Source organism: Vipera berus, assembly GCF_964194415.1.
Source record: "Vipera berus genome assembly, chromosome: 2".
Taxonomy (NCBI): domain Eukaryota; kingdom Metazoa; phylum Chordata; class Lepidosauria; order Squamata; family Viperidae; genus Vipera; species Vipera berus.
In genome coordinates, this window is record NC_138203.1 from 221619822 (window position 1) to 221647661 (window position 27840).

The 27840-nt window shown below is 41.6% G+C and overlaps 1 protein-coding gene across 2 annotated transcripts; it reads right to left on the reverse strand.

The window, feature by feature from the left end:
• Positions 1-3790: 3790 nt before the first annotated feature.
• RRP9 (ribosomal RNA processing 9, U3 small nucleolar RNA binding protein) lies at positions 3791-27749 on the reverse strand. 2 transcript variants are annotated; one of them, XM_081320452.1, is made up of 15 exons: positions 27553-27749; positions 26829-26911; positions 26342-26442; positions 24317-24384; positions 22873-22914; positions 17966-18092; positions 16726-16850; positions 15981-16073; positions 15413-15513; positions 8457-8591; positions 7274-7336; positions 7040-7185; positions 5598-5677; positions 4713-4786; positions 3791-3975 (listed from the first exon to the last, which is right to left on the reverse strand). In XM_081320452.1, exons 1-15 carry the CDS (start codon positions 27637-27639, stop codon positions 3870-3872), a joined length of 1431 nt encoding a protein of 476 aa, XP_081176578.1. In that variant the 5' UTR covers positions 27640-27749; the 3' UTR covers positions 3791-3869. The 2 variants fall into 2 exon arrangements, 1 of the variants encoding a protein (XP_081176578.1); XR_014025491.1 differs by having other exon boundaries at positions 3929-3975; positions 7040-7180.
• Between the last annotated feature and the right edge of the window lie 91 nt (positions 27750-27840).

A 27840-nucleotide genomic window follows, 5' to 3' on the forward strand; every position in this document is an offset into this window, starting at 1 on the left:
CATCTTGCAAACTAAACCCAGACTAAGGTTGGCACAAGGATACCAACTGATATCTAGGTCAAGGGTTGATTTCAACCAATGCTCAACCTCCCCAGTTTGGTACCTTTCAGACAGGTGGGACTACACTCACAATCATCCTCACCACCGGGGTCAATTTAGCCTTGCTAAAGATGGGAAATGCAGTCAACGCATCTGAATGAGACCAATGTTACAGGGACATGTTTCGCCAAAGGATAGAATTATTTGCAGAATATCGGAATGATAAGAATCAGAAAGTGCTCCTGTACAAAACAATGATAACTAAAGAGAATGGACGTATTATCTAAATTTTAAAAAGTATTATTGTGGTGTATATTGTTTTAAAAAACCAGAATTTGAAGTAGACTTTTTGTGATCCAGTTTGTGATTTTTTTGTAATTTATGTAAATAAAGTGCTTTTTTATTATTGAATTTCTTGAATTGTGAGAACTTCTTACACAGGGTTACCACTTATAGCAAAAGGACATGGCTTCCTTTTTGCCCCCATGTCTAGTGTCCAAAATTCATAACCTTAAAATCAAATATTGGCCAAGCATCTCCTCACCAAGTGGAATAGTTTACAAGCTCCTTGCTTTGTGACCTTAATCACAAGTTGTTTAGTACCCTACCTAGTCATTTGCTTGCTGCCTGAAATTTACAAGACCTTAATCAGTTACAGCCCCAAAGCTTCTGCTTCCTAATTAGCTCTAGCTCTGAGATTGAAAACCGGTCTTTCTCTTTTGTTATTTCATTTAAAACATTCATGTAGTCACCCATCTTATACTGACCTCTAGGTGGCTCCCAATTGACAATTAAAACAATAATAAAACAAAATAATACATATATGTGTTAAACCCATAAACATTAAAAACCTTCCGGTTTGCCATCGTGGCTGCCACAGACGCTGGAAGGTGAGCTCCGTCTTCTGCATTCGGTTTCGCTCCGCTGGGGGACCCTGGAAAGGGTCAAGAGTCGCTCTGTAAGGGCAACAAGCAAGGAGGGGACCCCGCTTGATTGTGGGAGGGCGGTAGCCCTTCTGCTTGATCCAGGGCAGCCCTCCAAACCAGCAGACAAAAGACCGGCCATTGAAATATGGCTCGTCACTAGGCTGCAGACAGCTGAAGCCAAACTTACCACCAGGCACTTCTAAAGCAGCGGGGTTGAAACTTTATTTATTTTTATTTTTATTACATTTATATCCCGCCCTTCTCCGAAGACTCAGGGCGGCTTACAAGCTTAGCAGTAGCCTTCATTCTATGTATATGCCTGCTTGTTAGGGCTTTCACACACACCCCAAGCGGCATTATTACAAAGTCAGCTTATTGCCCCCAACAATCTGGGTCCTCATTTTACCTACCTCGGAAGGATGGAAGGCTGAGTCAACCTTGAGCCTGGTGGGATGCGAACCTGCACTAATTGCAGGCAGCTGGTGTTACTTAAGGAGGCATCAGCCCACTGCTCCACCAAGGCAGTGGGTAAGATCTCAACCTCTCTTCAATCCTAAGTATTTTTTTTCCTGTAAAAGCTGCCCAAAGTATCTTCTCCCCTGTGAGGAGAGGGGGAAGAGAACTTCTATCCCACCCTCTAAGAATAGCGGCGACTGACTATTCAGGGGAGTTAAAACACTGAAAGAATAACCTTAATCTAACTGGATTTATATGCTTCTAAAATTTGGGGACCAAAAGATTTCTTATCTTTACTGAAGACTTTGGTTTTTATTTACAAAAAAGTAATAAAATTGGAAAAAAGGATTATAAAAATTTTGGACTTAAAAAACTTTTAAACAGCATTGGTGACATCTTGTGGCCAGGTTTGATATTACTTGTTATTGTCTAAAGACTTGGCTTGAAGCCCAGAATACCAAGATCTATTTGATGACTTAAAAGCAGTGACATGGAAGGCGAGCTGCCAAAGGAAGAAAGCCAGAATAAGGCTGAAGAAAATTGGGGTTTTGATTTATTAGAGGATTTTATATTACTAATTAAAATAGAATATACTCAAATACACAATACACTCAAATCTAGCATTTTGAATACTAGATTTTGTTATGAATTGAGATAAAGAAAACTTTTTAAAACTTGGAAGTATAAATATTAAAAGTTAAATTTGAATATTGATGGGAAATTAAAAAATGGGGAAAACAAATAGTAAATTGATTGTCTATAAAGATTGAATGTAAAAGTAAGATATGTATAAGCTAAAAAATTATTGATAAATGTAATAAACATGTTTTTACTTAGTTGATATAATAAGAACTGTATTAGCTTAAATATGAGACAGTAGATATTAAGGAAAAAAGAGGAAATAGTTGATGTTGAAATAGGAGAAATTTTGGTCATTAAATTTAAGACATTTGGAAATTAGTTGAAAATAAGCATGTTATACTGTATTATTAACTAGATGATGGAAGATCGTGGGAAATAGAATATACTCAATCAGATGTGTATCTTGAATATTAGACTTTGTTATGAATTGTGATAAAGAAAACTTTGGTTACCTAAAACTTGGAAATTATAAATATCAAATGTTAAGTTTAAATATTGATGGGAAACATTGGGAAAAACTAACAACAGGACATTGGATTGTTTATAAAGACTGAATGTTAAAGTAACGAGGGTATGTATAAGCTAAAACTTTATTGATAAATGTAACAATGCTATTTTTACTTAATTGATATAATAAGAACTGTATTAGTTCAAATATGGGACAGTAGATATTAAGGGAAAAAGAGAGGAAATATTTGATGTAGTAGCTTGAGATTTGTACTAAAGATTTTTGTATGTTATTGAATTTTCGATTAACCCAGCCACGTTGCTTTTTAAATACTTAAATGTAAAATTAGAAAATTAATAAAACATTACAAAAAACATTAAAAGCCTGGCACCAAATTTAACCTTCCACATGCAGACCATTGTTAAATCCTCTTGTCCGCTTCACCCTACATCAGCACTTTGGGTAAGATAGGCCACTGACCTAGATATCGGCTTAAGCCAGGTTTTAAGCGCTTTCCTAGAGGCCTGCCGAACACCAAGGGGAAGGGTGTTCCACAGGACTTTGGTGCCAGGTTTTTAATGTTTATGGTTTAATAGATATATGTATTATTGTATGAATGATATTGTTTTAATTGTGGATTGGGGAGCTGCTCTGAGTTCGATATAAGATAAGAGAGCTATATAAATGATTTAAATAAAACAAGCAAAAAAAGACTGGTTCTGATGCTGGAAAAAGTAATTTCATATACATGTAGACCCAAGTACATTTTTTCACTGTAAACATTGTTGAAGGTGCCAAAAACGTTAGTGTGTCCTCTGCCCCCTCCCCCTTGTGTTCTCCTTTTTAATCATTCATGGCAGTCATCAAACACATTTTTCTTACTTCAGGGCTATAATCCTATAAATGCCTGCTGAAGAAAACTTGAAGTCCTAGTGGACATATTTTTTCTTCCAATAAAATGCATATAATTGTATTGTTAATTCCCAAATGGAGAAAACAGAGATCACGACTGCCAGAGATGATTTGAATTGCCAAAGATTACAGAGCTTGAAATAGATGTCTTACCTGACTCAGGGACTGAATAAGTCTGATGCTGTAGAGAATGGTTGAGCTAACACAAAATGCTAATCCAAGAACAAGGAAGCCATTTTATGGTTTAAAGCAAAATGTAAATTGTTTCAGTTTCCAGAAGAACATTAAGAGACTAGGGTGATTGATATGGATACAGTGAATAACAATACAGTGAAATAAAGATAAAAAAATCAAAATGGCCTCTAAGTTCTGTGAGAAACACAAAAGATAGCTTTAATATATAGGATAATTCATGAAATGTGAGCATGATTTGCAGAAAGAAAGGATTAGGAGCCTTCAGACGATTTCTGTGAATTGCCTGCTGTGGTCTTCTTGAGTGGGATAATGCAAATACTATTCCTGGCCTCTTTAATCCTCCACCAACGACCCAACCTGAAACACAACCCAGAAAAAAATAAAGTATCTGCTTATGAAACAGCTGCCCCCCTTGAATAGGAAGTCTACAAAAGGGCTGAAGGAAACATTTCACCATTCATATATGCCAGTAGTTATTCTGTAAAATGTACACATTTCAGAAAAAAAATTAAAAAAAATTATAATAGGACAAACCATAAGACACTGACAAGGCTGAACTTAAAAGTATTAATAAAAAGGACAGTTCTTTCTTTCATGTGGTTTCACAGCAGGGTTTTATATCTCAACCCAAAAATCTGGAAAAGGCAGTCAATTTCACACCTCTTACTGTTTTCTAGTCTGAATGAAAGCTCAGTTTTGTTTTGATCCTTGCAACAAAAAACCCAGCTTTGCCTACAATTTGGTATTAATGCATGGGAGAGCTACTCTTATGATTAGCTAAGTCAGAGTACTTAAGCAAAGGATGTGGTCTCTCTGCCCTGTCCAACGGTCTCCCTGTTAAGGTGAATACTTAAATCCCTATTTGGGAGTTTATCAACATTTCCTACATTATCACCTGCCAATGGCACTTCCAGAAATAATTTCTACTAAAAGATTTTTTAGGCGACCCCAAATCTCGATCCCGTGCCCACGTTCTCAGGAAAGCTTGGGGTAACAGATTAGGATACTTTTTAACACAGTACATTCAGCTTTAAATCTGGAAGAGAATATGTGTAGGCTATTTGCCAATTTGAATAGAATCCATGTTTACATACCTGTGTTCCTGCCCGACTCCAGCAACTAGGAAGTTTCCAGAATTGGCAAATTTCAAGCCATTAATAAAACCAATCTGAAAAAGAAACAATTTTTTAAAAATCTGGTAATTGTTTTTCCTTCTTGGGAAACTGGTTAAATGTTATTCTTTAAGTCTTCGACCTCTATTTGGATAACAGCAGAAAGAGATTTTCACTTTGCAACCATAACTATATGGATCCCAGTTCTGAGTTGTTGGAAATTTGAAAAAGGGGTCCATATGAAATAGGAGATAAGGATGAATGAACTTTTCATTTGGTTACAGTAATGAAGCCCTCCTGCTCCATCCCATTCTCCAGATGCTGGGAAGCTCTTTCCTAGATCAAGACCACACTTGTTGCAACAACCTGCCAATCAACCGATGGCACTTATAGGCAACAGTCACTAAAGGGCTTCAGGTGATTTGCAGACACCTATTTCATGTATCAGGTTAGGTGTTCTTGACTGCCCAAAAGGAAGCTTTGGGGTCTAACTGTTGGGCTATGCTGCACTATGGATTAGCTTCCATGAGGTACTGAGGAAGAAATCAGATATATATACAAAACTAATCATTAAAGTAGATTCCTGTAACGTTCCAAACATTTCATCTACACTGTGTAATCTTGAGGATGAGGAAGATCCCTGGAACAGTTAAACCTGTGACAGAAGGAGAACAGGCTGAGAGAAAAGTGTAACTAAAGCTGTCAAGGTAAGGCCTGCATGGAGTGCCCAGGTTCACTACACCTGCAACAATTCCACAGTATTATTTCCTTTTGCTCCACCTGTTTCTTAAATTAGTTTAATATGAATCTCAAACTGGAAAAGTTTAAATTGGAAGTTAAGCCCACTGCTCAAAGCAGCTTCCTCACCAAAGGAATCTCAAAGAGGCGCTCCAACTTCCGAAATCCTTCTCCACACTTCCACAACTTCACACTGGCACTGTGGGAACCTGCCAAAAGCAGAACATATGTTTTTAAAATGTCCATGTTCAGTCTGAAGGCTTTAAAAACTCTAGTTCAGTGAGGTTTCCCTAATTTTTTCAAGGGGTGCTCTTGAAGAACCTAGAACTAGAGATTAATGGATAAACCTCAATCTAACTTTTATCCTTCCTAAATTATTATTATAACTATTGCCATTATTTTCTTACCCTGATGAACATTAAAATAAACATGAGAAACTTTAGTACATACAGTATACCATATACAAATAAACAGCATGTAATTCTAAAAAGTACAGCAGCTACCTATTATTCTAGCTAAAAAGTAAGTAGTCTGGTGCCTTTTAGCCATAATAGAATTACATGCTATTTATTTGTACTAGGAACACAAAGCTAATCTACACCACCAAGATTTCATTTCAGATCATCACTCTAGCCATGGACCACACTTCTACGAAGTGAGTATGACCCAGGCCAAACCCGTATTTTTAATGCATTTATTTATTTAATTTTATTACCTCCCGTGCATTTAATCATTTTCTCTTTCTGACAGTTTAAGAATTTTAAGTCAGCAGTAAATTTTGGAGGCAATCTTGTGGCTATTCCCATGGCTGTGAGAAGTGCAAGACTATCTAGTTCTCAGTCTGTGCTTCCGTCATATGTTTAATAGGAATAACCTACTGATCCAAGTTTATAAATCCAAGCATTTATCTAAAATCATTATTATCCTCTGACATCAAGACCAAGACATCAGAGCCCTGGTGGTGCAGAGTGCAGTACTGCAAGCAAACTCTGCCTATAGCATGGAGTTTGATCCTGACAGACTCAAAGTGGACTCAACCTTCCATCCTTCTGAGGTCGGTAAAACAAGGACCCAGATTGTTGGGGGTAATTCTCTAACACTGTAAACTGCACAGGGAGTGCCGTAAAGTACTATGGAGTATTATATAAGTCTATTGCTATCAGAACTCCGAAACTAATAGAATTCAAAGCAAAGATTTGGGATATCAGAATGCCTCTAACCAGAGACACATCCTGACACCAGAAAACCTGAAACAGCAAAGTTAGAGCAATGAACATCTCTGAATATTATTTACAAGTATCTTGGAATGTCGATTAATTGCTATGAATCAGATTATTTTAAGAAATATGGTGACAGGACAATCATGTACATGTCTACTTAGAAGTAAGTTCCACCATAAATAACAGGATACACTTCAAAGTACTTATACATATGATTTTGCCTAGAACTGTATAAAGGATTTTAAGTTGAAATGCTGCACTGTTTTTTTTACTAATATCAGGAAAAAGAGCATCATGTAGTTTCCTAGCCCCAAAGGCAACAGAAAAAGGAAGACAAATATCTCATGGCACCTGTAGCTACGAGGTCACTGTTCAGCAAAGCAGCCACCGAAGATATCCAAAATGGCTGTTCCAGGCCCGGTGTGCCATGACAACCGTGGGCTTGCTTCACTACTGTTAGCGGTTTCTTTTTGGAGAGACCCCAGAGGGCAACTGACCTTAGAAACAAAATCACAATCATTACAATATCACGTGGGGATCAGTTGATTTTACTTTCACCGAGTTACAGTTTCAAAGTATACTCACCCATCATCTGCACCAGATACGATGTGCTCTTCATTGATGAGCTGGATGCAGTCAATTGAACCCCTAATGGGAAAAAGAAAAATGTACTTTTTAATTAATTAATCAGCAATGCAAATTAATCAGCAATGCAAATAATCCATGTTACTAGTAATCAATTTATACTGCACACTTCAGGGCATTTTTTATAATGAAAGACACCCAACTTTTTAATGGTGTTGTAAAAAGGTGAAAAATGCAAGATATTTCAAGCATTCCCTTGATAGAGATCTTCCTATTACAGAGATCAGGCATTCAAGTACCATCCATTCAGCCTAGAAAAATCATCTTCAACCAGGATATCTGCCAGCATCCAGTAACTTGTTCTGTGTCCTCCAGAGCCCTCCACAACTATATTGCAAAACCTTATACTCCTAACCTTTAGCAAAAACCAACCAATAAACAAGCCCCAAATATTGGGCATGACTGTGCATAGTTTAAAAATGATTCAGAAGAGATTCTTCAGCACTCTTTAAAAGAGTCACACTTCTAAATTCTCATTTTTGAAACATACACAGCCCTGGAAAAGTTTTAAAAAGTGAATTTCTCACTGGCAAAAAGGTGGCCTGTCCCTATTTCATGAGATACTTTTTTGTGTGTGCCGAGAAATATAAAGATTATCTTTCGCCATACTAAAAGTGATTCACATTCGCATAACAGGTGAAAAATCACATGAATTGGAGAAACTGTGGTTCTGTTTGTTGGGAAAAGTTCAACTCAAAAAAATGCTTTCCTGACTATGCCATTTTCTCTTCTAGTTCTAGTACTTCGCTTCATCTCACTTCATATCAGATCTCACATCATTCTTAAAATTCCCTCAATCTTCTCGAATTAATTGGATAGAGATACAAGATAACGGCAAAGTATAATAAAGTATAGATTCACCCAGTTCCAGGAGAGGATTAAAAAGAATGCAAGAAGTCCTTTAAAAGACCTAAAGATAATTTGATAAAGTGAATGAGAACTACAGCTGAGCACAGCCTAATTTCAAAGAGTCATTCATCAATGCATTTAGATTTGATAATAATAGAGTCAACACAATGTGGTCACTTATTATTCCTCTGTTATATGCTGCATATAGATTTCCCTTTCAGAAACAAGACACTTTGTAAAAGAAGCCTAAAGAGACAGGGATTCTCACACTTACTGATGTCCATAAAATACAAGTTGGGATTCCTCAGGGATTTTCCAGATTCTGACAGTGCCATCTCTCCCTCCTGATGTGACACAGCACTCCCGGCTCAGACTATCCAGGCCCGTGATCACATCTTGATGACCAAACCTTGGGAGAAAAGAGGATGAGGATTCAATTATGGCCTGTCTATGTTTGAGAATCCAGTATTTCATATTTTTTATTCTTTTTTTATTAGTTTTCCAATATTACAATAGTATCTTTAAAAAGCAACGTGGTGTCTGGGTTACAATAATTCCATTTCAGACAAATACATATTATTACAAATCTCCAAACTGTTGTAACCAATACTTCCTCTCTCTTGTTTCCTTTAATACAAGTTATCTCTTATCTAAATTAACATACTTCTCATTGCTATCCATCAGACATTTAATAGTTTTCTTATATTTGTCAATACTTTAGTTTATTTTATATTTTAACATTCCATCTTTAAAACATCAAACACCTTATATATTTTTCCAGCTTTAATTTTACATTGATATTAAAATTAAACGTTTTAAAATTTCTCATCTTCATATTGCTAAATAACCTCCTTTCCCTTTACACAATTTTCTCCAACACCTAGTAATGTAAATACACTTATTTATCCCATTTCCATATCAATGTTAGTAGTACAATATTAAAATGGTAGTCATTAGGATACCAGTTGCAAGGAGGAGAAAGAGGAGGACAATATAATATTCTTATTTCTCCTTTATAGTTTCCACATATTAAAAATTAACCAAAATTTCTTCCGTTTCAACATTTAATACATCCTTTCATGTCACTACATCCAAGTATATTAGTTACATTCTATCATTAACATATATATACATCTTAATCTATGTCATTTAAAAAGCTCAATATTTCAATGTTAGTATTCATACCTGTTTTTTTTAATTAATCAGCATTTTTATCTACTCATCAAAACAATCCCTCATAATCCAAGTACAATCTTGTCTATTTTGGTATTATCTATTTCAGGCCTCTTAAGAATGTCCATATTTCTTCAATCTTATTCTTGCTTTCTTCCTTTGCCATGTCATTTTTCGCTTCTTTGCCTCAGGGTCATCAAAGCATTCTTGTTATATCATATTGAAGTAGCCCTCCAGTCTCCATTTCTGAAGAATTGAGGAGTCTGTTAACAGCACCAAATCTTCTCATTATTTTCACCTCTTGATATAATTGTCCTGGACTGAATAAATTTTTTCCATCTGTTTCCCATTATGATCTTCAAAAGTCTGTATTTGTTGAATATTTAATTCTTCTGCCAATGTATTTGATTGTTCAATATCTTCTGTTAAGTTCTTTCCCGATAAAATATTAGTTGTAGTCACAGTTTGAGTTTGTTTCTTCAAGATGCTACCGTATATACTTGAGTATAAGCCGAATTTTTCAGCCCACTTTTTGGGCTGAAAAATTCCACTTCGGCTTATACTCCAGTCAACAAAAAAACTTACCGAGGACTTGTGCGCGGCCGAGGCTTTGGTGCTTCCGGGATCGCCCGCACCTCTCCCAAGCCACCGCCGTCCGAGACCTGCCGAAGTTTGGGGAGGTTTGGGGAGGTGCGCGCGCACCTCCCCAAACCTCCCCGAACGTCGGCAGGTCTCCGGAGCTCCGCGCCTTGCCTGCCTGCTTCTTTCCGCAGCGGAAAGAAGCAGGCAGGCAGGGCGCGGAGGAACGGAGACTTGCCGACGTTTGGGGAGGTTTGGGCGCCTCCCCAAACCTCGGCAGGTCTCCGTTCCTCCGCGCAGACCTGCCGACGTTTGGGGAGGTTTGGGCGCCTCCCCAAACCTCCCCAAACCTCGGCAGGTCTCCGTTCCTCCTGCCGACCTTTGGGGAGGTTTGGGCGCCTCCCCAAACCTCCCCAAACCTCGGCAGGTCTCCGTTCCTCCTGCCGACCTTTGGGGAGGTTTGGGCGCCTCCCCAAACCTCCCCAAACCTCGGCAGGTCTCCGTTCCTCCTGCCGACCTTTGGGGAGGTTTGGGCGCCTCCCCAAACCTCGGCAGGTCTCCGTTCCTCCGCGCAGACCTGCCGACGTTTGGGGAGGTTTGGGCGCCTCCCCAAACCTCCCCAAACCTCGGCAGGTCTCCGTTCCTGTTTGGGGAGGTTTGCGCGCCTCCCCAAACCTCCCCAAACCTCGGCAGGTCTCCGTTCCTCCGCGCAGACCTGCCGACGTTTGGGGAGGTTTGGGCGCCTCCCCAAACCTCCCCAAACCTCGGCAGGTCTCCGTTCCTGTTTGGGGAGGTTTGGGCGCCTCCCCAAACCTCCCCAAACCTCGGCAGGTCTCCGTTCCTCCGCGCAGACCTGCCGACCTTTGGGGAGGTTTGGGCGCCTCCCCAAACGTCCCCAAACCTCGGCAGGTCTCCGTTCCTGTTTGGGGAGGTTTGGGCGCCTCCCCAAACCTCCCCAAACCTCGGCAGGTCTCCGTTCCTCCGCGCAGACCTGCCGACGTTTGGGGAGGTTTGGGCGCCTCCCCAAACCTCCCCAAACCTCGGCAGGTCTCCGTTCCTCCGCGCAGACCTGCCGACGTTTGGGGAGGTTTGGGCGCCTCCCCAAACCTCCCCAAACCTCGGCAGGTCTCCGTTCCTGTTTGGGGAGGTTTGGGCGCCCAAACCTCCCCAAACAGGAACGGAGACCTGCCGAGGTTTGGGGACGTTTGGGGAGGCGCCCAAACCTCCCCAAAGGTCGGCAGGTCTGCGCGGAGGAACGGAGACCTGCCGAGGTTTGGGGAGGCGCCCAAACCTCCCCAAAGGTCGGCAGGAAGAACGGAGACCTGCCGAGGTTTGGGGAGGTTTGGGGAGGCGCCCAAACCTCCCCAAAGGTCGGCAGGTCTGCGCGGAGGAACGGAGACCTGCCGAGGTTTGGGGAGGCGCCCAAACCTCCCCAAAGGTCGGCAGGAAGAACGGAGACCTGCCGAGGTTTGGGGAGGTTTGGGGAGGCGCCCAAACCTCCCCAAAGGTCGGCAGGTCTGCGCGGAGGAACGGAGACCTGCCGAGGTTTGGGGAGGTTTGGGGAGGCGCCCAAACCTCCCCAAAGGTCGGCAGGAGGAACGGAGACCTGCCGAGGTTTGGGGAGGCGCCCAAACCTCCCCAAAGGTCGGCAGGAGGAACGGAGACCTGCCGAGGTTTGGGGAGGCGCCCAAACCTCCCCAAAGGTCGGCAGGTCTGCGCGGAGGAACGGAGACCTGCCGAGGTGTGGGGAGGCGCCCAAACCTCCCCAAAGGTCGGCAGGAGGAACGGAGACCTGCCGAGGTTTGGGGAGGCGCCCAAACCTCCCCAAAGGTCGGCAGGAGGAACGGAGACCTGCCGAGGTTTGGGGAGGCGCCCAAACCTCCCCAAAGGTCGGCAGGAAGAACGGAGACCTGCCGAGGTTTGGGGAGGTTTGGGGAGGCGCCCAAACCTCCCCAAAGGTCGGCAGGTCTGCGCGGAGGAACGGAGACCTGCCGAGGTTTGGGGAGGCGCCCAAACCTCCCCAAAGGTCGGCAGGAAGAACGGAGACCTGCCGAGGTTTGGGGAGGTTTGGGGAGGCGCCCAAACCTCCCCAAAGGTCGGCAGGTCTGCGCGGAGGAACGGAGACCTGCCGAGGTTTGGGGAGGTTTGGGGAGGCGCCCAAACCTCCCCAAAGGTCGGCAGGAGGAACGGAGACCTGCCGAGGTTTGGGGAGGCGCCCAAACCTCCCCAAAGGTCGGCAGGAGGAACGGAGACCTGCCGAGGTTTGGGGAGGCGCCCAAACCTCCCCAAAGGTCGGCAGGTCTGCGCGGAGGAACGGAGACCTGCCGAGGTGTGGGGAGGCGCCCAAACCTCCCCAAAGGTCGGCAGGAGGAACGGAGACCTGCCGAGGTTTGGGGAGGCGCCCAAACCTCCCCAAAGGTCGGCAGGAGGAACGGAGACCTGCCGAGGTTTGGGGAGGTTTGGGGAGGCGCCCAAACCTCCCCAAAGGTCGGCAGGTCTGCGCGGAGGAACGGAGACCTGCAGAGGTTTGGGGAGGTTTGGGGAGGCGCCCAAACCTCCCCAAAGGTCGGCAGGAGGAACGGAGACCTGCCGAGGTTTGGGGAGGTTTGGGGAGGCGCCCAAACCTCCCCAAAGGTCGGCAGGAGGAACGGAGACCTGCCGACGTTTGGGGAGGTTTGGGGAGGCGCCCAAACCTCCCCAAAGGTCGGCAGGAGGAACGGAGACCTGCCGAGGTTTGGGGAGGCGCCCAAACCTCCCCAAAGGTCGGCAGGAGGAACGGAGACCTGCCGAGGTTTGGGGAGGTTTGGGGAGGCGCCCAAACCTCCCCAAAGGTCGGCAGGAGGAACGGAGACCTGCCGAGGTTTGGGGAGGTTTGGGGAGGCGCCCAAACCTCCCCAAAGGTCGGCAGGAGGAACGGAGACCTGCCGAGGTTTGGGGAGGCGCCCAAACCTCCCCAAAGGTCGGCAGGAGGAACGGAGACCTGCCGAGGTTTGGGGAGGCGCCCAAACCTCCCCAAAGGTCAGCAGGTCTGCGCGGAGGAACGGACACCTGCCGAGGTTTGGGGAGGCGCCCAAACCTCCCCAAAGGTCGGCAGGAGGAACGGAGACCTGCCGAGGTTTGGGGAGGCGCCCAAACCTCCCCAAAGGTCGGCAGGAGGAACGGAGACCTGCCGAGGTTTGGGGAGGTTTGGGGAGGCGCCCAAACCTCCCCAAAGGTCGGCAGGTCTGCGCGGAGGAACGGAGACCTGCAGAGGTTTGGGGAGGTTTGGGGAGGCGCCCAAACCTCCCCAAAGGTCGGCAGGAGGAACGGAGACCTGCCGAGGTTTGGGGAGGTTTGGGGAGGCGCCCAAACCTCCCCAAAGGTCGGCAGGAGGAACGGAGACCTGCCGAGGTTTGGGGAGGTTTGGGGAGGCGCCCAAACCTCCCCAAAGGTCGGCAGGAGGAACGGAGACCTGCCGAGGTTTGGGGAGGTTTGGGGAGGCGCCCAAACCTCCCCAAAGGTCGGCAGGAGGAACGGAGACCTGCCGAGGTTTGGGGAGGTTTGGGGAGGCGCCCAAACCTCCCCAAAGGTCGGCAGGAGGAACGGAGACCTGCCGAGGTTTGGGGAGGTTTGGGGAGGCGCCCAAACCTCCCCAAAGGTCGGCAGGAGGAACGGAGACCTGCCGACGTTTGGGGAGGTTTGGGGAGGTGCGCCCGATCCTGGAAGCACCGAAGCCTCGGCCGCGCGCAAGTCCTCGGTAAGCTCCGGGCGGTCACTTGCTTCGCGTCTCCTGAGGGAAGGGGGGGCGACTGGAGCGGGCGTGTTTCCTCGCCTGCTGGGCGCCGCGATTTGCCCGGGTAACGCGCGGGCCCCGAATGGCAGCGTGGAGCGAGGAAGCGGACAGCCAGGGCTTCCCCGAGAGCCGCGGCCACACAGGGTATTCCTGTGTATTCAGGCTTGCAAAATGGCGGATCGAGCCTCTGCTGGCGGCAGAGGCTTGCAGAACGGCGGATCGGCTTATACTCGAGTCAATAACTTTTTCCAGTTTTTGGGGGTGAAATTGGGGGTCTCGGCTTATACTCGAGTCGGCTTATACTCAAGTATATACGGTAATTCTTTTCCAAAAGCTCTTATTTCATCGCCAGCTGTAGAAAGGAACTGATAAGTTTGGTAAGACATTTCCCACATAGCATAATTTGTTTTTGAAACTCTTCCATGTTGAAGTTTCATATCTGGTGTTCAAGGTTAATCTTATCTTGTTTTTCTTAAATATTTTCTTGATTTTTTTTTAAAGAGAAAGTCAGATTGCAATTTTAGGTTTAGCCACTGGGTGTTCCCCAAGTACTTTGAAAGTTCTTTTCTTTTAGTCAGTTTCTTTTTTCAACGTTTTTTTAAAAAACACCCCTGAGCTTACTCACCAGTTATTTGAAGGGAGGGTTGAATTCCCCTCTCCCTCTCCACAGGGGGGAAGGTACTTAGCTTATTTAGGTGAAAAGATGATTAAGGTATAAGAGAGGAATCTTACCCCCGTCTCTTCCACGCTGCTTTAATGTTGCCTGATGGTAAGTTTGACTTCGGCTGTCTGCAGCCTAGTAACTGGCCAGTCTTTCGTCCGCCGGTACAAAGGGAATGCAGGCACTAACGGGGGGGGGGTGCGGCTCCCCCGCATTTCTGCAAAAGCCCCTTCTATCTGGTCGCCCCTCCAAGGCGACTCTACGGCCCTTTTAGGACCCCCAGCAATGCGAAAACTGGATGTGGAAGACGAGAGCCGTCCTCCAGACGTCCATGTCGGCTGGCTTGGCAAACCGGAAGTCCCGAGAATCCAGTATTTCAGTTGGGTATATTGCAAGTTACTGTCTAGGTGCTAACATATTCGCCAAATCCTGGCCCTCTGAATGGCCACGTGAATAAAAGGGGAATGGAGTTTGTTTTTTTAAAAAGCTTTGTAACAAGTTCATATAAGCTCCCTCATTTATCATTGCTTCATACCAATGAGGACCTATAGTTCATCCTGTCAAGATGAACTTGGGCATCTTTCTCCAAGGTGATCACCTCAAGTTCCAATGGGACAGCAACTCCTTGAATTCCCAGCCAAAAATCCCCACATTGTTTAGAGCAATGTTTTTCAGCAACATTAAATTGTGTGGACTTCAACTCCAACGATTCGTTTAGCCAGCACACTGGCTAGCAGAATTCTGGGAGTTGAAATCCATGTATCCTAAAAGTTGTTAAAATTGAGAAACGCTGGGCTACAGCTCCTGAAATCTGGAAGGCCTCAATTCGGGGAAGTCTAGTCTGGAGTAATGCTACTACCATGTTGGGGGGGAAAGCGAGTTGATAAAGAGTTCCTCTGTAAAAAGGAATTGCCATATCAATGTATTAATGATACTTTCATTCTGCCTGTCATCTCTGATCTTCATAGAACGTAGTTTGTACAGATCAGAAACATGCTATGTCCATATCACTAATTCTGCATATATGCCAAAAAATGTTCCTTACAAGGTTTCAACATATGCATTCTCTGCCACGTTCCACACTTTGACTGAGCGGTCATGGGAGGCGCTGTACAACTGGTGCGTTCCCTTGCGGAAAGAAAGGCCCTGAAAGGGAAAAAGCACAAAGAGAGGAAGACATGGGATGAGATGGGCACAAAGGCAGGCAGAATCAATCTTGGATTTTTCTACCTCATCCAATCTAATTGTCCCAGAGGGAAATGTGGATTTCTCTATTAGAGAGTGAACAACCCATACAAAGTACAGGTGGAATAACTTGTTTATTGAAACAAGAAAAGAAATATTTTTGTTACCGTACTCATTGTACTTTAAGCAAAGGTTTTCATGTTTGTATGAGGGGGAAGGTGAAGAGGAGAGGGATGCAAATTTTTGCATCGATTCCCCATATTTTAAAAAAATATTTTTATTTTGCTTTTGTATGATACAATTTACAAAAAACATATTAGTTAAAAAATCTATGCAGCAAAACGATTCAAATTATTTTGGCTGATGGAAGATTGAAGATTGAGGAGTGCAAGTTGTTTCTACAACCTCTAGTGGTTGTGGTCTCTTACCGATACGGTATCACGATGGCCTGTGAACTTATAGAGGTGTTTGCAGGTTGCAGCTTCCCAGATCATGATGAGTTTGTTCCTGTCACCTGTGGCCTAGAAACAACACAAAAAGACCCTGCTTAATTCTCTCCTCTTCTATCACATTACACACACACTCTGTTTAGTAATAATGGGTCTATTGTTACAGAAACTCAGCTGTTACAGCCTTCAGGACAAACTTATTTTAATGCCTTAATATTTTCCTTACACTAGCATGACTCAAACATCTCATTCTTTAACTGCCTTTTGGTTTGGTTTTGGTGTTGAGAAAAGGAGTCCAGCTGAAATGAACAACAGAACTGCCTGAATCAAAATGGGAGATTGTCTGTCTATATGAATAGAGGTGCCTATTATAACCATTGATTAGATTCAGGGAAATTTCCTCAAGATACACAGGTTCTACAGCACTGTACAGGCTGAATGTATAACCCAGGGGTAGACAACCTCGGCTCTTTTATGACTCATGGACTTCAATTCCCAAATTCCTGAGTCATACCCCTGGTATAACCCATATCAACAGTTAGTTGATATAGGAGGATCTACTGAACACAGTTTAAAGAACTACGAAGAAGAATCTCTCTACTGTACTAAAAGACCACCATCACCACCACAGAGGAGAAAACAAACTTCAAAACTTTCTGCCAACACTGCTAGAATTGTGTGGAATTGATTTCTCTTTCTCGGCATAGCAGAAGATTCTTCTTACCAGGAATTTGCCATCCGACGAGACAGCCATTGAAATGATGTGTGCAGTATGTCCAACGTGACTGCCCTCTGCCCCCTTTTTTCCTCCATGTATCACATGGAGCTTCTTTCCACTCTCAACATCCCCTGCAGCATAAAGATGCTCAAGTCAGGTTTCAAATGTTAGAATTCTTTTTTGACACTTTAAAGTAAGCTAGAAAATCAAAAATTATTTTAGTAAAATCCATAATTTGAGAAAAATTTATCTTCCACCATGTGTCAATTGTCTCAAAGACATGAATAAGTGACTCAGGAACTGCACTTCATTCACTTGAACCGCAAATATACTAAAGTACGGAAAAGGACTCAGATATGTTAAGTATGATATTAGTCAGATCCTGCTCACTCTCCAGACCCAAATTAATTTATGAATAATTATTTCTGCCAATTCCATATTCCCAGTAACTTTTGCTGAACTTTGCTGCTCACCACACCAAGATCTACTAAAGAATTAAAATTTACAAAAGTGATCCAAGTGAAGGCCAAGCTAATTTTTTCATACAGGCCAGCCTAACGTCGATATCTCATAAACACGCTGGCTTGATGCACTGCTCTGCAATCTACATCCAGAGAGATAATTCAATTTTCAGGCATTTCCAGAAGACCGGGACCTTTAGAGACAAACTTAAATTTCTAAAGGGTAGCTGTAAAGCCTATCTCAGCCACACCTCCCCCCACCCCTCCCCCCAATTATTACTTCCATTATTATTACTAGGGAAATGACACATCCCTCTGTCCTCTGCTTGAAAGTTAATGTTTTATTCTATAGAGTGTTTATTTATGCCAGGTTAGAATGCAGCTTTCTACTACCTCTCTCCCTGGCGATTATTAAATGTTTGCTACAATCACACATTTCTATACAGTAATTAAAATTGGAAGATTGATTACAAGAATAAGTCAAAAATATCAAAATAGCATGATAATACATCAATGGAAAGAAGCATGTTAGGAATAATGCACCCATAAAAATATATACTGATTCCAATACTTGGCCCATCAGCATTTGGAGTTGGTTCTCCATTACTCCAATACTGATTTATTCAGTCCAGGCAATGTAAATTTGATCCTTTGAATCTCCAATCTTTATAGAAGAAAGTCATGTTTATAGGTTTATAAAAATATAAAGGTATTAAGTTTAGAATACTTTTTTCATGCCTCTTCTTTCTTGTAGTTTATCTTCTTTTGCAGAAAATAAAACTTACATTTGATGATCGAACAGTCTTTGGATGCAGAGAAAATATATTTGTCATCTGGTGAAATCACCAGGCAGGTGATGGGCAACTGGTGACCTCGTAGTATCTTGATGTCAGATATGTCTGGAGGCAGCAACTATTCAGAGAATACCAATTACATCAGCATTCCAAACCAAAGTTACAAGTAAAAAAAATAGCAGTGCTGAGATACCACTGAGGTTTATGACACAGTGTTAACTGGAATTTGATTGCCTAGTTTTCAACAACTGTGCTTCACCACAGAAGTAGTCTATTTAATTGGTCTACCCCAGATGGCTAACAGATCCTGTCAGCTTTCTGATGGAGCTAGGGGTTACTTCTAAAGCATTGGTGCACAGTTCAACTAAGGCCTTAAGCACGTCAGTCTTGAATTAGACCGCTTTTGGCAGCCTCTCTCTGTTTATGAGTCCCTGGGAGCCCTCTCATTTTTCAGAGGCCTCTGGAAGATAAAATGGTAGAAGGGATGCCTGGAGTGCTGCTGGAGAAGAACAGAGAGAATTTAGCCAACATGTCTAAGTCTCTAGGACCACTTGTATATTAGATTCATGTTTCTCTTGGCCTTCTGAAAGTCTTCTGGGAGAAAATATGTCATGTGTCAAGGCAGAATTCATCCCTGTTTCAGGAAAGTGGTACCTCCTGCACTGAACAAGGTAGTGGCCTGTCTTCACGAAACCATTGCTGCTTACAATGCTAATGAACATTTTTTGTCTATGCTTTATTTTTCCTTTTTGGCTTGTGAGAATGGTATTGATCGCATTTGAGGATGATCTCTGATGGGATCAGGATGGTAAAGGTACATCCGATCTGCTGCTTCTTTATCTCTCTGTGGCCTTTTCTATTATAAATCATTATATCCTTCCGGACTAGCTCAGGGTAGGAGTGAGAATGGGGGCATAATACTGCAGTGGTTTTCATTCTAGAGGAGATTCCAGTTTGTATTAGTGAGGGAAAGAGGTCCATTCTGTTTTTCAGTTTTCCTCAGGATTTTCTGTCCATTCATATTTAATGTATGCATAAAGCTACTAGGTAAGCCTATCCACCAGCACAGGATTAGATATCAACAGTATGCCTTTGAAAGTTACTCAGAAATTGGACTTCCAGTTTTGCGTTGCAGCGAGACAGACGCAGGAAGGCGTTGCTCTGCTGGGGGGGGGGGGCTAAAAAGGGCCTAAAGTCACCCAAAAGAGGTGAAGGAGGGGTGTCTTGTCGATCACAGAGAGATGGTGGTCTTTCCATTCGATCCGAGAAAAGCCCTCCAAACTGGCAGGGGAAAGACTGGCTATATTTCTATAGCCAGCCATTAGCTGCTGACAACCAAAGAAAAGCACCAATTAACACATCGTAAACAGCATGTTTGGAAATGGGTGAGAAAATTGATCCCTTCTTTACTATTTTACAACTGAATTTCCTGGGAAAGGATCACAAGAAGCTAAAAACCACTGAATGTGAACAGAAGCAGCGTTTTAATTTCTATGTGGGACAGAAATACACAATATTGAAGTGGAAGTAACATAAAGCTATAGCTTTGAAATTTGAGAACTGAGATAATTGTTAAGATTTTCTCATTGGAAAAACAAAACAGTTGAGGTTAAATATCAGAAATCAATCCTTTGTCTGAAGAGTGGAAATGGATTTTGAATGACATCTAGCGGTGGATTTTAATACAGCACTATAACTAGCTTCCTGGCTGTTTGGTGACAGCTGGCAATAAACTAAAATATTTTGGTATATTTATCATCCTGACCTTTTTGGACTATAAACACCTACTTAGCTTGGACTTTTAATCTCAACAGCTAGTGGGAGAGAAAGAAAATTTTTACCTTTGATTATGTCTGGCTGGGAGACACTTTTGAGCTGTTTTCAGGGAGGTTGAACACTTTGAACATTGTGGATTATAACCTTGCCTGACAGTTTTTGGATGCCTGAAACAAAGGATCACTATAAAATATTGCTTTTGGGACTGGGCCTGTATTCTGGAATCTATTGGATTATAAAGGCTACATATAAAGACCAGAAAGTAGGGGAAACTTTGTTCTACTCTTACTGAGACTGGTGATATTAAGAGGATCTCCAGGAACGATGCCTGAAGAAAAAACTAACACCTTTCAGAAGGAAATATACTCTACACTACAACTAATTTACCAAACAATTGTTGCATACAAAGAGGACATAAAAAGAAACCATAATGAGACTAAAAATAATTTAGATAATATAAATGAGCAAATCTCCAAATTAAATCTACAACTAGAAAGTTTGCAGACAGCTACTGTAAAGTATTAACAAATAAGCCAGAGATCAGAAGATGAAGCAGAGGAAATGGACCTAGAGACAGAAGAGATGAAAGAAGGGAAATATAAACTACCATACACAAATAAAATACTGCAAGACCTACCCATAACAATGAAAATGCAAAAGACCCTTTACCCTGTAAGATGTACCTGATGACAAGGAAGATGATTTTGGAGAATAGAACATAGAGCTGTCAGGGGAAATGTTACAATTTGGGAGACAAAAGATGAGGGGAGAAATTGAGGAAGAAGCAAGGTGGGAATTGCTTAAGGAACATAAATTGGTGGAACTTTCCCCCTAAAATACCTTACCTAAATTGTCTTTCTCATGTCAAGCAACTTTCATAAAAATAGAAAGAAAATTCCTGGGTGATTTAATTGTCTTGGCTTAAAAAGCTACTTGGCAAAGAAAGAGAGAGTTAGATTTAACAAAATAGAAGATTTGACCTGTTAAAGGGGGCATCATATGTTTAAATACTTGTTTGAATATGACTAAAAGAACAGATGACTCTTAGATATAATTAGACTTTTATAATGAAAGATATGATTTAGAATTAAAATAGCATTTTTATATGGGAAATATGAAAAATATGAAATATGAAAATAAGAGAATAAAATTTTTAGCTATATAAATGGAATTAATATTGAGAAAATCATAACTGATAAGATACTACTTCAGACAGGAAGGCAGTTCAGAGTGGTGAGAATGGCTGAAAAGATCATTGGTAGTTCCCTCCCTTCCATCTAGGACATAGCACATAAGTGATGCTTGAGCAGGGTCCACAAGATTGTATGGGACACTACACATCCTCTTCACAACCTGTTTTCCTTGTTACCTTCTGGTTGGAGGCTCTATGGTATCCAAAGCAGAACATCCAGATTCAGTCACAGCTTTGTTCCATACAGTATTACCCTTGCGAATTCTAAAGCTTCTTTCTTCCAAGATGGACAGTGATTAATATTTATATGTTACTTATATGTATGGCTGTAGGTCTATACATGTTGTATACAGTATGTTTTAAATGTGTGTTATGTTTGTGTACACTTGAGAGCAAGCAACTAAATTTCATTTTTAATGTGTACCATTGTGCCCACAGGAAAAAATGACAATAAAGATTATCTAATTTAAAAATCTACTTTAAATATTGATGGGAAATTAAGAGCATGAAAAACAGGATATTGATTTATGAACTGATATTCTTATTTGTACAATATTAGTAAAATATGATGAAGATGTTTATACCTACTTTGTATACATCAATAGTACCATAGTACCAAGAATTGTAATTGTGTAATGAGGGAAAATGGAACAAATATGAGGAAGAAAGGAGGATCAGGGAAAAAAATACTAGATTGTACAGTACTAAATAGATTTATATTGAAGAAGTTAATGTTAAATATGTGAACCCAGACAACATGTTGTTTATTAAGCTCTAAGGATTGTAATTCTTAAAAAGTAATAAAACTTTTAAAAAACAGAAAAGAAAATTACTCAGAAATTGCAATTGATCCAAAATATGCTGGTAGTTTTGGGCACACTATTTTGGACACAACATGCCGCTGTTTTGAGAGCTGCTGATACAGTTCTACAAGGAATTATTGAGTCTGTCATTTGGACTTCTATAACTGTCTGGTTTGGCACTGCAACCAAACAAGTCAGACACAGACTTCAATAGATAGAACTGCAGAAAAACAATCACTACCAGCCTGCCTTCCATGTACAAGGCAGAAAGAAGGCTGTGAAAATATCTATAGACCCCTCACATCCTGGACATAAACTGTTTCAACTTCTTCCCTCAACAAGATGTATAGGACATTGCTTTGCTACTTGTATCTTACAATTTATATTGTTTTACTCAGTATCCTAGTATGATTCACACAGTCTATAATTCTATAATTAATTCTATAATTCTATAATATTCTATTCCATTCCATTCCAGGAAATTATGGAGGCAATTCAAGATGTTGATTATCACCTAAAGGCCTTCATGGCAGATAGCCAGATTATCTGTAGAACCTCTCTTTTGTTATTTCACTCTGCCCCACCAGATCCAACAGGGTGAGCATCTTTGTCACTTGTATTATTATTATTATTATTTTTTAATCCCATTTATATCCCGCCCTTCTCCGAAGACTCAGGGCGGCTTACAATCTGTGCTCCCCTATGGTGGCCCCTGTTTTGTGCAATGGAATAACCTTCAAGATCTAGATCAGGGCTTTTACCTTGCCAGGCATTCAAGACGTGGCAGGCACTGAAGATTTGCCATGGCACTGAAGACTCAGTGATTCTCCCAGGGAATTAAATGAGCTCATCTTTAAAAAATAATTACTACATAAGCATATGAATGGCCTCAGACACAATATTAGGGGGGTTGCTTTTGTTTGTGGCTTTTAATTAAATGTTAGCTGCCTGGAGCTAGGCATAAGAATGTTTTAAATATAATAATTTTGTCCGTAGGGCAAGAACATATAAAAACCAGCAAAATCCTGCAACAATCTGAAATAATAAAAGGCCTATAGTTCGAGGAAGAGTAATAGGTGCTTTGAAAGTCTGCACAATTGTGGGGGGAGAAAAAAGATTCTACTTACACTGCTGGCAATTTGTCGCTGCAATTTTCCTTTCTGTTCAAGCTATGGGGGACAAATAAAATAGAATTAGATTGACTCTTGCTTCCTACTTCACAAAATACACAAATTAGGAAACAGTATACAGATCACATTCTTATACCCACCTATAGCTAAATATTAAATTGGGTTAATTTCCTTTTTTTAAAATGACCTTAAATTCTTCTATATGGACTTGCAAGGGTGGTCGCAATCTCCTTTCAGTTTTGACAAAAGATTCAGCGACTAAATGGCGATTTCTGAGATACTTGCGTTTAAGAACTTCAACTCCTACTTCTACCAAACTGACACTGAGAGTATCAGACTCATTACTACTTTATTGGCTTATGACTGAAAGGAAGCAAGGCAGGAAATGGTTTCCAAGGATTAGATGGGAAAAGCCCATGAAAAAGTCACTTCACCAAAATTACTCAGCTTTTTTCAGCCTGAATTTTCTGGTGCTCTCTGCCTCCTCTAGGAGGAGCCATGAAGTGCCAGAGCAGCACAGTCAGAGCTTGATTGGCTAGGTCAGACCATGTGATGTGGAAGCCGATGGTGGAGACACATAAACATGGAGGCCATCTTTCATGAGAGGGTGAGTGAGCCTTTTGCCTTCCCTTACAGAAGGTGAGGTTAAAAAGAGGCGAAGTGAGAGGAAAGAAAGGCGGCTAGCGTGGAAGCTTGCCCAACAGCGAAACTTTGCTGTTTCGGTTCCTTGGGTAGTTCAAAGGCTGGGATGTCTACGAAAATCTCTTTTTAGTCTTTTATACTTTATATTCAAACTGCAGAGCAGAAGAATAAGAATAAAGCCAATGTTGTGATTTGGAGATTATTAATAATATATATTAATTATGTATTGGTCAGATGTAAAGGTAGACCTACAGTATGAGATTTAATCAGCTCTATTTATTAAACTGGGTTTAACTTAAAGGTAAATTAAAAGTAATCTGTTTACTGAGAAAGTTTCAACTTCGTTTCAAGTCAATATCCATCTTAAACTCCAAATGTAAATTTTTCCACTTTGTTTTGACAACTTCTTAAAAATAATTCAATTTTTTACAAGCAACCAAATTTTGTTTTATTGGGCCAATTTCATTCCACATAGAAAGCTGACATTTCCACTCATTAAACTAAATGAGAATGCCAGTGGTAAATGTCCCAAAAGATTAATAAAATGCCTTCTTGTAATTTAAAGCCACACAGTGCATGGTAACATTAATAGTATTAGCTTACCTTGAACAAAATCCTAGTCTTTTAGATACACTAAAAATTGAAGGGGTTTTTTTTCAATTACAAAGTTAAACCTTATAGGGTAAGCAAGGCATGTTGTATGACGTGTGTGAGTTCCGGCACTTTTTTTTTTTTACAAAAAAAGCACTGGGTAGAGGCACCAATTTCTTCCCAGTCTACTACCTCATGTCCTACTCACCACATCTTCCTTTAATCGGCCAGCAACCAGATCTTTCTCAAAAGCCTCTTGTTCAGCCTTTTCTTCTTCTGCCAGAGGGAAAAATCAGACAAAGCTTTGTTTACTTAACCAAAAAATCTAATATGAAATAAATTTCAAATCCTGAAGATCCATCAGTAAAATGAACGACCAGAACCAATAGTTACCCAGTAGGATGAGGGTTTTTCACAAAAAAATATTTTGGTATCTCTAGTAAGTTAAATCATCTTCTAAAACAGTTGAGAAATTGGTTTAAAAAACACGTATTAAATTTCCCAGTTCATAAATTTAAGGAAACTATACGCCTTCTTTACACAAAGGAATAGATTTTTTTTAAAATCTCCACACTTCTCAAGATAAATTCCCAGCCATCTTTGCTGAGACTGAACTTTTCAAATAGTTGAAAAGTTAAATAAGCAAATAAAAGTTCGTAACAGGCTAAGTAGCTAATATAATTAATGTACTATTAATTATACATAGGGGAAAAACAGACTTAATTTAACCCTGGCAAAACTGAGTGGTTTCAGGTCTTGGGACTACAAGGATCTGGGAATTTACCATCTTTAATTCTGGATGGGTGACACCGTCCCAGGCAAACTCAGTGTACCATCTGGAAGTCCTTTTGTACGCACAACTCCTGCTCAAATGAGCAAGTGGCAATCATAGATAGGTTGGCTTTTGTGCAATTTCATGTTGTGTGCCGATTGTACCTATTTCTGGACCAGGAGGCCCAATGCTCATGCCCTAATAACAGACTTGGACAGAATCTTGGAGCTCTTCTAGTACAACCCCCTGCTCAAGCAGGAGACCCTGTAGCATTTCAGACAAGTTGCTATCCAGTCTCTTCTTATAGACCTCCAGTGATGGAGCACCCTCAACTTCCCAAGGCAAGCTGTTCCACTGGTTAATTGTCCTCAGTGTTAGGAAATTTCTCCTTAGTTCTAGGTTGATTCTCCCCTTAATTAGTTCCCATCATTTCTTGTCTTGCCTTCTGGTGCCTTGGAAAATAGGTTGACCTCCTATTCTTTGTGGCAGCCCCTCAAATATTGGAACACTGATATGTCACCCACTAGTCCTTCTTTTCACTAGACTTGCTATACCCAATTCCCACAAACGTTCTCTACACTGAATTTCATTTTGTTGGATAGGGCCCAGTGATCAAGTCTCTCAAGATCCATCTGGATCTTGAGCAACTTGATCACTAGGCCCTATCCAACAAAATCTGGATCTTGAGCCTATTATCTTGGCTATCCTTGCCAGCTTAGTGTCATTTGCAAACTTGATGAGTTCTCCTTCTATTCTTTCATTTAAATCATTTACCTTTAATGCAGTCTATAAGGATGTGCCCTTGAACAGCATCTGGAAGCTTCAACGGTATAAAATGCAGAGGCATCAGCAGCTATGCACACATCTACAGCAGTGCAAGTTACACTTCTGCTCCAGAAACTGCATTAGCTACCAGTTTGTGTCAAGGTGCAGATGGGGGCTTACAAAGTCCTACAAGGCATGGGGCTGGGGTATTTGAGGGACCACCCCAACCCAATCATACCTATCCATCCCATCATATGGTGGGTCCAAAGTCATGTGATGGGGCCAGGAGGAGAGTCTTTTCTGCTGAAGTGCCCATCTTTTTGAACATCCTCTCCTCAGAGGTAAGATTAGCCATGATCAATCTGGCCTTTTGAAGATATGGCTTTGCCACCTGGCCTGGGGATCTGGTGACATTTGTGGAGAACTTGCTAATAGGTTGCACATTTAAGAAAATAAATAATGATCTCCTGCCAATTACATTTTAATAATCTTACTGTTTTTAATGATATTGTTTTTGGAGTTATTTTTGTTGAATTTTTTTATTGTTTTAACTTTATAAGCTGCCCAAAGTCATGATAGGCTATATAAATTTAACAGATAAATAGGTACATAGATAGACTGGTTTCATTTCATATACCAAGAATTTTAATCTGATTGTTTAACAATCCAATTAAATCAAATCTAGCTTCTCCTCACCTTGTTGGCGAAGCTGCTCCAAATATAGTTTCGCTAATCTCAGTTTCTTCTCTTGCGGCGTCTCTTCAATTTCTTCTGCTGCTTCATTTTTATTTTCTGGGCTACAGATGGAAAAGAAACAATTTACACAGAAATACTTTATATCACCTCAACAATTATCCATCAACAATTATCCATCAATTACTGTCCAATTCCCTCAAAGAAAATACTTCAGTATTTTGTCCCAATCCCTAATGCAAATTTGTGATACCTTATTCAATGGGATCCCTAAAGTACAGACTTTTGGAGTCATTAGATGCCACAAAGAACTATACTTCAGGAATCCACCACTTGTTATATTATCATGAGGTCACATAGAGCGTTTCTCTCATTATCAGCTTCATGCAATGATCTCCGTAGGAAATTCCTTTGAAAATTCTTAATATTTATGACATGATCTTCCTAATTAGAGGAAAAAAAATACCAAGGCAGTTTGGCATATTCTTACACATCTGGTTCAGAATCACTAGAGATCTCTTCATTCAACTTGGAGCCAGCTTTCTGCCAAGCTCTTTCTTCGCCAGCAGGAACCTGGGAAGTAAAAAACTTATTTTAGATCAAACCTAATTAAATAAATCTGATTAAATAATGCCTTCACTCAGTTATTGAAAAGCTGGACAAGCAGGAACAAACAGGCTCAAATGTGTCCATTCTAATTAATACAATCCTCATTAGCAAAGCATTGATCATAGGTAGCAGAAGTTGATGCCTTTGCTAATCATGCTACATATTTTTATGCATCATTTATTTTCACCGCTCATCGCACACAGCAACCAACTCAACTTCAAATTTGTCCAAATTACTTCCTAATTCAACCCTATTTTCATCCTAGCCTTTTTTTTTCCAAATCAACAAACATGCACTACACCAGGGGTCTTCAAACTCGGCCCTTTTATGACTCATGGACTTCAGCTCCCAGAATTCCTCAGCCAGCGTACCTGGCTGAGGAATTCTGGGAGCTGAAGTCCATGAGTCATAAAAGGGCCGAGTTTGAAGACCCCTGCACTACACTGTCTGACATTCATTCTTTAGAAGCAGAATTAGTATTTTCTTCTCCTGAAACCCTGCTACAACTCTTGTTGCTTTCACTACTTTCCTTCTCTTCCGTGACCGCTTCGCTCCCTTTCATTCGTTCGCCTTGGCTGCCTTCCCTCCCATTTCCCTGCACCGACCTTTCGTCTCTTGCGCCCAGCCGCCGCGGCCGAAGCAGAAGCGCCGCGCTGCCTTTGCTGTCTTTTTTTCGAACCGGGGGCCGCCATGCTACTTCAGCTACTCCGGCGAATACTTCCTACACGTGGCTCCCTGAGCCAACCTCCGGCGCTTTCCCATTGGACAAAACCCCTTCCGGCCTTCCCCATTGGCTGGTATATTGCCGAGAAAGCCTTCTACCTCTTCCCTCTCGTTGGTTCAAAGGAATAGAGCTTGTTCAGCCCCGTTACTGCTTCGCAGGCGGCGGCGGC